At 31.2% G+C, this 12,616-nt stretch overlaps 2 protein-coding genes across 8 annotated transcripts in view; one reads left to right on the top strand and one right to left on the bottom strand.

Annotated features, from left to right (window-relative positions):
• The window catches only part of LOC123902702 (sec-independent protein translocase protein TatB-like), a 61,326-nt gene that overhangs the window by 43,176 nt on the left and 5,534 nt on the right, over positions 1–12,616 (top strand). Inside the window, exons 2-8 of one of the 7 annotated variants that reach the window (XM_045952528.1) lie at positions 8,514–8,599; positions 8,701–8,822; positions 9,164–9,296; positions 9,408–9,469; positions 9,567–9,762; positions 10,262–10,373; positions 10,522–10,916. In XM_045952528.1, the coding sequence (XP_045808484.1) occupies positions 8,539–8,599; positions 8,701–8,822; positions 9,164–9,296; positions 9,408–9,469; positions 9,567–9,762; positions 10,262–10,365 (678 nt within the window). In that variant the 5' untranslated portion in view covers positions 8,514–8,538 and the 3' untranslated portion in view covers positions 10,366–10,373; positions 10,522–10,916. Of the gene's footprint in view, positions 1–7,299; positions 7,847–7,869; positions 8,600–8,700; positions 8,823–9,163; positions 9,297–9,407; positions 9,470–9,566; positions 9,763–10,261; positions 10,917–12,616 lie in introns of those variants that run through there. The other 6 variants (XM_045952522.1, XM_045952495.1, XM_045952490.1 and 3 more) reach the window with 6 other exon arrangements.
• On the bottom strand, positions 498–6,699 carry LOC123902769 (beta-galactosidase 15-like). Its single transcript, XM_045952559.1, has 17 exons — positions 6,510–6,699; positions 6,044–6,252; positions 5,785–5,851; positions 5,562–5,654; positions 5,307–5,450; positions 4,963–5,051; positions 4,729–4,834; positions 4,541–4,628; positions 3,995–4,113; positions 3,714–3,875; positions 3,288–3,481; positions 2,852–2,955; positions 2,657–2,766; positions 2,189–2,419; positions 1,756–1,970; positions 1,000–1,276; positions 498–753 (listed from the first exon to the last, which is right to left on the bottom strand). Exons 1-17 carry the CDS (start codon positions 6,672–6,674, stop codon positions 637–639), a joined length of 2,490 nt encoding a protein of 829 aa, XP_045808515.1. The 5' UTR covers positions 6,675–6,699; the 3' UTR covers positions 498–636.

The raw sequence follows: 12,616 nt of genomic DNA on the forward strand, positions 1-12,616 counted from the left end.
TATAATAATATTCTTTGCTTATCAAAAAAAATAAAATAAAGAACCAATTGAAAAAACTCTTAAAGGATGAATTTGAAATGAAAAAAAAAAGGTCAATCTTAAAAGGATAGTATGCCTAATTTTGTACTATAGTTTTTTTTATAAGATAAAGAGATTAATTAAATATGTATTGTCACACTCGTAATTTCTAAGTTTAGCACCAACCTCATTTTACATGAGCCTTAATCAGATCAACTTGGTAAATTTTTTTTGGTTCAACTTGGTAATATAAAATGGCAAATGCTAAAATGTGCCCTTAGGGCATATTTTATATATAAATATATATATAAACCATGAGTTGTATATTAGGAGTCAATCATGTGATAAGAACTAGCTAGCAACATCCACAGTTCAAAATTAGAAAAATAGGTCATTAATAAGATAATACTAAATAAAAATAATAATAAATAGTAAATAAAAAATAATAATAATAATAAATAGTAAATAAATATATAATGGCTAATTCTATTTATATTTTCATAATGAAAAACATGAAGAGTTTCAACTTCATAAACTTTATTTAAACTTGCAAAGATCACCAAAATTAAAGAAAATCTAAATAACTCCTAAACTAGATCCTATAATTTATGTATCCTACTATAAGTCCTCACAAATAGCCTCAACAGCTAGCCTCTTCACCATATTTCCACAGTTTGTTGGCCCAAATGTTTTTTCTGAAACATCAATGGAGCATGAATCCTTGCCAACACATGCCTATAAAATCCATAGAACAAAAGCAATTAAATTAATAATCATCATATATCATACTTTCTTCGGCCTTAATTATAAATAAAAGTTTATTTTTCAAATTTATTGAATAACTGATATATCTGATCGATAATATATATCAAATACACCGGTCATCCAATAAATTTAAAAAATAATTTTTTTACTTATAATTAAAGATGAATTAGTATATATTAAATGTGAAGAAACAAGTAAAATTTATTAAAAACTTACATTTTTCACAAAGGACAAAGAATCATTAATACTTTCACAATTGCCCTTAGTGAATGATCCACATACACCTTGTGGATTGCCAAAACTTGCAAACTTTATATCCAAGATAGAACGACCATGGCAGGACAATTCCAATGTCTTATTTTCATAGGCATTTCCACAAGCAGTTCCAACAATAACTGTTTGGAAATTTACTTGTGATGGATTACCACCAATTTCCTCAAACAAAACTAATGTGTTCACACCATCTTCAATAAAGTCACGAGGAACATGGTACCTAAATTATTCAAAATAACATATTAATTGTCACACATTTATATAAAAAAATTAATAACAAAAATATATTAGATTGAAACCGAAGGAGTACAAAGAGTATAAGAAGTACTCGAAATCAACCAACAAAGCAAATAACAAAAAGGAAAGAGACAAATACATACATCGGATATGAAAACTAGTAAGTACAAACAAGGAGAAAAAACGGAACAAGCACGAACAACATTGTCACACAATGGAGAACCAGAAGCACACTATACTGTCTAGAGTAACAAAAATCAGACAACCAAACAAACCAAGCACAATCCGCTACCCTAGTCCACCCGACAAAACACTATCGGCCCATCCTCGACACGTTTCATTACTTACTCATAGAAAGTACATGAATGACCAAAGATTATACCAATAAACCATTGTGGAGAATAAAATAATAATTGATTAACAAGATATAAAAGTGTATGAGATATGAGAATGTCAACTAACCATCTTTGTGAGGGTTTGCCACAATTGGTAACACATTTTGTGTCAGTATATTCACCACGATAGTCACAAGGATCATCACTACAACCATCTTCATCTGCATTATAACTAGGCCAAATTCGACCAAGAGAATGACCATTCACCCAAGCATAACCTTTTCCCATACCTTGCAAGTCAACCACAATAGGGTCTGATCCTAGAGGAGGTTGGAAAGTTGTCTACAAATCATAAACAAACACAAATTTGAATTTTAAGTCAAAAAAAAAAATTAAAAAAAAAAAACTAATCCAAATTTTTTATTTTTTTTCTTTAGCAGTTTAGTGACTAGAGTTTCACTTTAGAATTTCATCGCTTAAGGTGAAACTCTGGCGCTTGCATATTACAATGTTTCTATCAACTGAGTTATGATTAGAGGACTAAAAAGAAATTGATTTACCTTGTACCAAGTGAACATCCTATTAATGGGTAGATGATGAGATTGCCATTTGGAAGAAGCAAAGAGTGAATCTTGACTGAAGAAATTGTTTTCCCAACCATGTAACCCTACTTTGTATGTCCACTTGTGTGATGATAGATCTTTAATTATGGTCTCATCACCATTTTTACCAATAATCTCGATAGGACTAACAAGTCCATCTTGCCATTTATCAAATTCTTTCCCATAATTCTATTATTTAAAAAAAATATAGAAAAGTTATCATCCATTCAATAATAACAAAAAATAGGTCGTTGTTAAAATTCCGTTACCACTACAAGAAAAGTGGGCTGTAGCGTCAAAATTTTAGCGTCACGACACTTACAATATTAGAGTAACAGTTATGTCTGTTCAATGGTATAGTCGCTATTTAACAACACTGATTTAAATAATTATAATTATGGAACATGATTTTGGAATGTTTTATACCTGAAGTCCTACGGTAACACTAAGAAGACTGATATCATTCCTGCCATGCCTCAACTTTAGTTTAGTCTCAAATTGATCATTGTGAATTCCATATGTAGCCCAATGGGAACCTGTTGATAAACAAATTATAGAAATCATGACACTTAGATAATGTTACAATATAATGTTACATTTAATTAGCATATGTTACATTACCAATATGTTCTCCATTGACAAATGCATGAATTACATGGCCAGTGCCATTAATCCTAAGAGTCATATTTTTTGTCCAAACTGGATCCTTATGATCAATATCAAGCCTATCATTAAAAGATGAATAAATTATTGTTAGTGATTCACATTTGAATTAAGGAACAAAGAGAGATGAAAATTAGAGAGAAAATTAAGAGGGTATCATCACTATGCCACTACATTATGTACCGACAGTCTTAGTTTATTCCATATAAACAGTGATTCGAATGTGCTTAAAATACATGGTTGAGAGATAAAATCGTCTGATGTGGCTTCTGCAGCCGTACATATGAATGAAAATCACACCACAATTGCAGTGTGATACGGTTACAGAGGCTACCATATTAGCAATATTACAGCCGCAACGGCGGACTGCAATTTAAAACCATGGATTAATTACCTTGTCATGTACCAAAGGTAGTCACTGGAATCATTAGCAACATTTTTTTGATCAACAATTGTATTTTGAAAGACATTTGATTTCCCCAACAGAGCACTATGAACATTCTCTGCTCTCCATACCCACTTCAAACCCTTTGGTTCATCTTCAGCTTTGTTTTTTCTCTTTACCATGATGGATGTTTGAACATTTATCTGATTATCAAAATAGTCATAATCAATTAATAACACAACTAGCATGTGATCTTAATTTGAATAATTTGAACTGAAAAACGAGATTTTTTTTTTGTAACACCAACACTTCTAATCAAAAGAGTGTCAGATGAGTGTCAGTGTTCAACACTAGTACATGTATTAGACATGTCAGTATTAATGTATTATATCTGGTGTTCGTGTATGTGTTTATATGTCATAGTAAGAAAATTACCTTGGCAGTGTTATACTCTTCAGTTTGACAGTTAGGAAGAAGACTGACAGACCATGCTGGAACATTATATGTATTTCCTCTAAATCTTACGGTGGCATCTGTGGTAGTGTTGCTGTTGGTCAAGAAGCAACTTGATGAACCATTTGTTGCATAAATAGTAGCCTACAAATTGAAAGCATATAATAAATAATAATATGTCATTATAAATGTTCTTGCTCCTAAAGGATAACATAACATAATACACAATCATGTAAATGAGATTGTTTTTTCATTCATTTTACCTTCACATAGTTTCCTAAATCAGTTTTAGATACGTTTCCATTAGTAAGACTATTCTCCATTGACTTCAAAACCATGTGAAGTTCTTTTAGGTGACCCCATTTTGGTTGTGCAATGTTTCCTGCAAAAATTTTAAACAAACATTTATTTTGTGAAAATCTAAAGATAACAAATTCTAATCTAAGATAAAAATAAATTGATGTAGTCACCGTTTAATTTGCTACAAATTATAAGAAAATTAATATATTCAATAATTAGAGCTTAATTTTTATAGAATGCAATGTATTTGGTCCATATTATAAATTACATACATTAAACATTTTTTTTTTTTGAGTTAGGTAGTCTAGTGATTAGAAATTTCACATAAAATACTATGTTACTATCAACTGAACTAAACTCACCGGACAAATACATAAATATTCTATAAACCTTAAAGATTAACTTTGTTTTTTATAAGGACCACAGAGATAAAAAAAAAAAGTAGTTTTTTTTTTTTATTTTAAAATAATATAAAATTGTAACAAAAAGCTCCAAATTGATGTAGGTACCATATTCATCAAGAGGGGCATCATAATCATATGAAGTGGTAATGTATGGTCCACCAGCTGTTCTACCAAAGTTAGTTCCACCATGATACTGAAAAAATAAAAATTTATATGTACATGAAAAAGTTATCTTCAATATTATCTAAAAATATCCAAAAAAAATTAATAATTTGGACTCTAAATTTTTTTACCATGTAGTAGTTTTGGAATGTGCCTCCGGTTTCAAAAAACCTTGCCACTGAATAGGCAACATCTTCTGTAGTTCGATGTGGATCTTTCCCACCCCAGTTCTTGAACCTTTAAAAAAAATTAATTGAAAAATAAGTTTTTCAAAAAATTATGCTACTACTAAAAATAATTTTATTCTATTATTAAAGATAAGTAAGTTGATCAAATTAAATAGATAATAGATGATTCAAACATACCAGCCAACCCAATTTTCAGTCCACATCTTGGGACTATTAGGATTATTGGGCTCAAAGTCATGACAATACCATCCATTACAAGTATTGATCTAGAATTGAATTAATAAAAATATTGTTAGTTTCAATATAATAATTCTCAAATACTAATCCTTATAAGAAAAAGTTATATTTGATGTATAATGTACCAAAAAAATAAATTATTTAATGTATTTAGTCTATAATATGAATCAGATGTCATAAACATTGTATGAATTTTCTTATAATAATGACCGGAAAAAGTATTAAATTTAATTTTTTTTAATGAAAAGATTATTATTTTTTAAAATTATAAAACATAAACTTACCATTGGTTGAGGAGCATCAGGTTGTTGGCACATAATCCATGGGACACCAATGTTGAACGACTCAGCCATCTTAGCACACCAATCTATATAAGCTTTACCATCATCCCCATAAACAGACATAACATTCCCATACTCATTCTCAATCTGTTGTTATATATGAATAATTATTATCAATTAGTATATAATTAGTACATAAACTTAGCATAATATATAAAGATTATTTATATTAAAATATTTAATTAATTAACTAATTACCTGAGATAGAATTATGGGACCACCTTGTGAAGCAAAAAGTTTCTCCTTTTGTACCATATTCACAATCAAAGTAGTGAAATTTTGCATTTCATCCTAAAGACCAAAATCACCAAAGAGTAAGAAATAATATTTCACTAAGAAAAAACTAAATCTCAACTGTGTCATAATAAACTTAAGAACATTATTTTTTTTGAAACAGAATTAAAAAAAATTAACTATTTACCATATAGACTTTATTTGCCGTCCTAATCTCGACGCCAGGAAGATTGTGAACCCACACAGGAATTCCTCTAAACACAAAAAAATTAAGAATTTATTGTCATAATCAAACAAAGTTGATTTTGAATTTTGAAAATTTCAAAACATGAAACAAAAAATCACCCAAATAGGGTTTAAGGTTAAACTAAATAAAAGTCAGAATAAGTTCGATCCTGTACTCCATTATTAAAAATAAAATCACAATTAAATTTAATTTAATTTACCCATAATTCCATTCAGCACAAACATAAGGGCCAATGCGAAGCACAGCAAAAAGTCCTTCATCTTGAATAGTCTTGAGAAATCTAATGAGATCATTATTGCCACTAAAATCATACTCACGACGAATTGGTTCATGTGCATTCCAAAAAACATATGTTTCAATTGCATCCAATCCACCTTCTTTAGCTTTTTTAATCAAATCAGGCCACATCTAATAATATAAAATAAGTAAACAACATTTTAATTAACTTATTTAATTAATAACTACTTCCTCCCGTCATAATTATAAGAAAAAAAATCATATTTTAGATTCATTAAAAAACTGATGTATTTTATTTAGGTTACATACATCAGTTTCCAATTAACCTAAAAGTGATATTTTGCTTATATTAGTGATATGAGGGAAGATCAAAGAAAATAAAAATGAAATTATTATATTTGCGGTTGAACAAAAATTATTATAGTGACCTGAGGTGTGCTTCTAGGATAATGAATTGATCCAGAAATAAGAACTCTTCTTTTTCCATCAATTTTGATGGCTCTTCCATCATGAGTTACTTCAACTGCATTAGTGACTAAGAAAATAAAACAAAGTAACAAAGAAACGTACACAAAATATTTTTGGGAAGCCATGTTTATTTGTGAATTGTTTGCTCAGTGTGTTTCAGAATGAAGTAGTGTCTGGATCTTATATAGCATGGTAAAATTACATTAAATTTGTATTCATTCATATCCATAAAAAATTATGTTTATCTTATAAGCAGTGAATATCCTTTGTTTGAATGGTTTTTATCTGGATGATTACCAATTTTTTTTTTGAAGGAATCTGGATATGTATCATTATACAACTGAAAGTGGATAATTTTAATAAGTCACAAATAGTATTTAATATAAAAAATTTAATAAACATGCAGAATTTATTTATCAAAATAACAAATGTACTTATTAAATAAAAATAAAAAAAAAACAGAATTTAATCAAGTGTGTCATTCTCAAATTTTTTCTCAAGCAACAAATTCACAAGTGTCATTATTTTGTATGGGATTACTAAAAAAAATTACTTCTGGAAACAAAAAAAAAAACTCTCAATAAGGAGAATGTATTTTTACTAAAAAACGAGGTATATCATTATCAAAAAAAAAAAAAAAACGAGGTATATTCCGAATCTGTTACAATAATTAATAATTTAGCACTTTGTTCTTATCCTCAAACACGCCAACCAATAAAGCGACAAAAACATAAACTTATCATCCAAGTCAAGCCATTCCCAAAAGGGTATCTTCGTCATTCCACTTCATCTCCAATCATTTATACTTGTCATCTTCCACGAACAATGCTTCCAATTTCTTCGTCATTACCAAATTCTTATACAATCAATATATAATAAAATAATAATAATAGCCTAATTCACATTAATAATCATGACTCTAATAATAATCGAATTAAATTCATTCATTCTATTTTTTTCATTTTTCATTTTTCAATTCTTAATTCTTGGAATTCCTGCGGTGTTCAAATTTTTGTGAAACGCTGCAGCAATGGGAACATGGTGGGGTGAAAACGACGTCGTTGAAGATGAAGATATAGATATTGATGTTTGTGTTGCCGCCGATGGTGATTTATGGGTTAGCGTTGGTTCCGCCGGTGCTCCGATCGGAAAATTCAGCGTTGAAAGTGAACATGATTTGGCTAATATGGTTACCGATTTTTTAGAAAATGCTGGAAGTTTTGGTGCTGATTCTTGGTGTAGTAGTGATAGCGAATCTTGTCTCTCTGATTTTTCTCATCTTGCTGAAAAAATTCAGGTAATTATCATTATCAATTGTTAGAATTATTCATTTTTTTGTTGTTGTTGAATTTAATTTTGAATTTTTTTTATAGGTTTTTTGTTTGTGATTTTGTTTCAATTCAAAATTTAAAATGATAATTATGAAAGTGTTTTATGTGTCAATTTAGAAGTTACCATATATATATGTGATAGATTTTATGTGTTAATTATCTGGTTTCATATTTTAGCTTAACTTTGGCAGCAGAATCTTTTTTATATAGTTTGGGAGAATAAAATAATCTTTTTTATATATCAGCAGAAAGATTATGTTTGCTTTTGTCATTCTCTTTTGTCTTGAATAAACGAATTGCTTGTTGCATAATATATTCATATAGAAGTTAATTATAATGAACATTCATGACTGTTAAAAAAGCGCTGAACATGAATGTCTTGTTATCTTATAAGGAGAAACTGTACTAGTTTTATATTTTCCTTTTCTTTCTAATTTTCTGTTAAATCAGTGGGCAATATATTCAAGTTGACATGCAAATCACTTTGCAAATTAGATGATACAAGAAAATGAGATGAGAACTTTCAAATAGGGCCTGATCTTATTCCAGCTAATATTTAACTCTCAAGAAAATTGATCAGAATTGAATTCCTACGTATACAATTTGCTTACTCGTGAGTTGTGACTCCAGCAGAAATTTCACTCAAGAAGACTGAACAATGCTGGGATTTTCATATGGTGAAGTATTTCTTTTGCTGGGAGCCACTGCTGCTCTAATTGGTTGGTTCATGCTATTTTTTACTTCTGTTTATCATATGGAAGATTTAATAAATTAATAGTAACAGTGTAAATTGTTTATCTGCAAAATTGATGTTTAATAGGTCCAAAGGATTTGCCAATCATATCCAGAACAGCAGGGAGGCCAGCTGGGAGGGCTGTTGGATATGTACAATTGGCCCGTGGACAGTTAGATTCTGTTATGCAGCAATCTCAAGCTCGCCAGGTATTTCCCTTTCTTCGACCGAACTTAATTCAAATTGGTTTGTTTCATTATGTCTTTTACTTTTTATAGAGTGAGTCCTACTATTAATTTCTAACGTGTTACATTTGGTTTCTAGCTAAAAAATTGGGAAAATATAACCATGAAAAAAATTCCTGATATTTCTAAATGATGATGATTATTGGGGGCAACTTTGGAGTCCTAACTACATATGATTCACTTTGAATTTGATAGACAATAATATTACATAATAACATCAAGGATTGCCTATCTATACTAAAACATGGTAAAGTCTTTCCATTATAAAAAAAAGGTTATGATTGCCTACATACTTTGTCTTTTAGGTTCATAAAGAACTTCAGGACACAATGGCACAACTAGATGCTATTCGTCACGAAATTCGAAGTATATCAATCATAAGTCCTGGCCCTTTAACTCGGAGCCTTAACAATCTTGACCAGACACCTATCTCAAATGGTATTGTTTGCAACTTATGCACGTTTTAATTTGAAACATCATAGAATCCTATTATTTTACCGATACAGTTGCCAAGATTTTGTATAACCATGTTATTGTCTGCTGTTGCAGAAACAGACAACAGGAAACCAGAAGTTGCTGGGGTGAATACCTCAATATCCTCTTTTACCAAGGTTTATTGACCAGATATCATACACTACCTGAGATGATTATATAGTATGTTTTTTTTCTAGGAATTGTGTTTTCTTACATATCTATTATTATATTTAGGATTCAACTCCATTGCCTTCCAACTCATTCAATATGCAAAGGCAAGCAACGACTTATGCCAGATTGGCAGAGGCCCCTGCCATAAAGAATGGTTCATTGGCAAGTAGCACTGAAGTTGAGAAGATTAAAGATGGTCTGCAGCTTATTGTCATGCCAGTTTCCGCTGAAAATACCGGACTCTTACCAAATCGTGGGGGTAATAATAATAATTTGTGTTGTGTAGTTGGTATGCCTTGTCATGATTGTATGATACCAGTGTTGCATACTATGTTATAAAGATTTTTACCCGGCTTTCTTATATTCACAGTTTCTCTATGTTTTATGATCTTGTGATGTTTATGGTTTCCCTTCTATGTCTTTCAATACATGCATATGTACAGGCACTAAAATAAACATACAAAGATATTTTAGATCTGACTTTGTTCGTCATGTATGATTATTTATTTTTGGACTATATTTGGTTAGTCATAAGGTCTAGAAGTAAAGGTTTTTTGCTTGAACTTCAATTATTGTTTATGCTGTGGCTCATTTGGCATAATTCCTTATTCTCTTTATTTATTACTAAATGCACATTAGCTTTATGTCTTTTCTGTCATTGATTGAGTAACAAGTCCTAAGTGTAATGCATATTATTGATATGATATTTTGTTTGTTTATAATGATATCTGATTTGAAACAAGCTTTGGTTCTATTAGGAGCTGATGTGAAAGGATCTGACATAGTTCATGAAGCAATTTTGGAGGCAGAGGTAGCTCATAATGCAAAGGAATTCTTTTCACAGCCCCAAAATCAAATATGATTGATATGGTAATCCTATATAATACCTTAACTTTTCTAGATGTTAGCATTTGTAGATTGACAATGATACATATTTAGTGTATATTTTTATTTTCAAGGCATTGGTTGATGCATTTTCTTTTCTTTATAAGTTACCGGTTATTTTTCTCCGGAACAGAAAATCTAAAGGAGTGTTTGTGCTTCAAGTCTTCAACTATTTTAAGTTACTAGATCTTCAATCGACACCGATGCTTGAAACCATGGTTTATAATCGAGACACCAATTAGTGTCATTCTTGCTATGAAGCTTTAGTTTCTTTTCCAAATAAGTGTTGTTTGGCAACTAGTGAACATCGTAGCTCATAGCCTATTACTAAGGTGAAACATTTCACATCTTGTGCCCGTGTTGGTATCAAGCTCACCCTTTTATTGCATCATTGATTGTTAATGAAGTGTAGTGATTCTCTTTGGACCTGAATTCACTACTGTGTCACTTTGTTTAGACACATTTACACATAAAAAGATAGAAAAAGAAAGAAAAAAAAGTAAGGTATATTTTTATTATAATAATTAATATATATTTTTATAAATGTGTGCCCAAATACTTGTGATTATATAGGACTTCTCATTGAAAGAAGTTATTTTTAACCTATTATCAAACGTCAATAAGAGATTTAGGTTGTATGCATGAGGTCCTAGGTTCAATCCTCATTGTCAACATTGTAAACCAAAAACATCAACCAACGTAATCAACTCTTGAGAGTTCTGGAATTTTATTTCTCGTCAAAAATAATATTTTCTCAAATTTTACTTATTTATCTTGCATGTACTTCAAATTAAGATGGCCTCTTTTACATTGATATTAAAGGGTTAATACAAAAGAAAGTCAACAGGTTTTTTTAATTTTTTTTTTTTTTGAAACATCAAATTTTATTAAACCTCAATACCAAAGCATAAGACATGCCAAGGGAGGGAAAGACAATTCAGAAAAAAGGCAGCGATGGAAAAATATGCCCCAACAAACAACACAAAACCAAGGAACCTGATACACCACCAGAAACCTGAACACACCAAGAATCAAAACAAGGAAGCCACCATCAACACACACGCTAAAAACCAAGGCCAAAGGCTACTAGCGGTTGAAACAAAATCCGGGGTCCCACGACCACTCATAAAAAAGGCACGGCGATATTTTTAACCTCTCCGCGCTCCACCTCCAAGATAGCACTTTCACGGCATCCACCAACTCCAAGGGCTCCATAATAACATTGTTAAAAATGTAGTTATTCCAAGCCTTCCAAATAGTCCAAATCACCGAGTGCCAAATCCATCTAAACGCTTTTTGAGACTTCTTATTCACCGCCGCATCGCTCAAGCAATCGTAAAGATAAAAGAGATTCGGAGGTAACACAATCACCACACCAAGCCATTTAAAGATAGCATTCCAAACATCAATAGCCACCTTACAATGGAGAAACAAATGTAACGCGGATTCCCGGATGTTATCACACCAAACACAATTACTACCATTCTCAATTGGAAGAATACCTCTCAAGATAAGATTTGCTTTCGTCGGCACACGATCATAGAGAAGTTGCCAAGAAAAAACAATCACCTTCGACGGGGTCGGGCTTTCCCAAATCTTACTAAAAATCTTAGCTTCAAACGGCAAGAGAGAAGGACCGATAACCATATCCTTCATAAGAGTCTCATACGCGGATTTGACCGAAAAAACCCCATCTGGATCACCCACCCACCTCCAATTATCGGCCAAATTTGAAAAATTAGCATTCTCAAGCAAGGCCAAAAGTTGATTTACACTTTCCTCCTCCCAAATAAAGAGACTCCGCCTCCACAAAAAATTCCAAGTCTTCCTATCCCCATCAACCTCCACCAACTCCCTCACGGTAGCTTGTTTTTGGAGAGAAAGAGAAAACAAGCGGGGGAACTTAGTACACAACAAATCGCCACCCATCCATTTATCATACCAAAAACCCGTGCAAGTCCCATCACCGAGAGATCTAACAACCAACTCCTCCACCCAATTCTTCGACTCCACACAATCTTCAAGACGACAAATGTCTTTCCACCAAACACTACTACAATTTTGACATATAATAGCGCCAATTTAATAGCGCTTTTATGTAAAACGCTATTAAAAATTACACCCAGCGAGGGCGCTATTATAGACACAACTTATAATAGCGCTTTTTGAACAAACGCTATTATAGGGTGCTAACTGAAAAATAACGGAAGCATTTAATATCGCTTTGT

The sequence above is a fragment of the Trifolium pratense genome, linkage group LG1 (assembly GCF_020283565.1).
Source record: "Trifolium pratense cultivar HEN17-A07 linkage group LG1, ARS_RC_1.1, whole genome shotgun sequence".
NCBI lineage: Eukaryota > Viridiplantae > Streptophyta > Magnoliopsida > Fabales > Fabaceae > Trifolium > Trifolium pratense.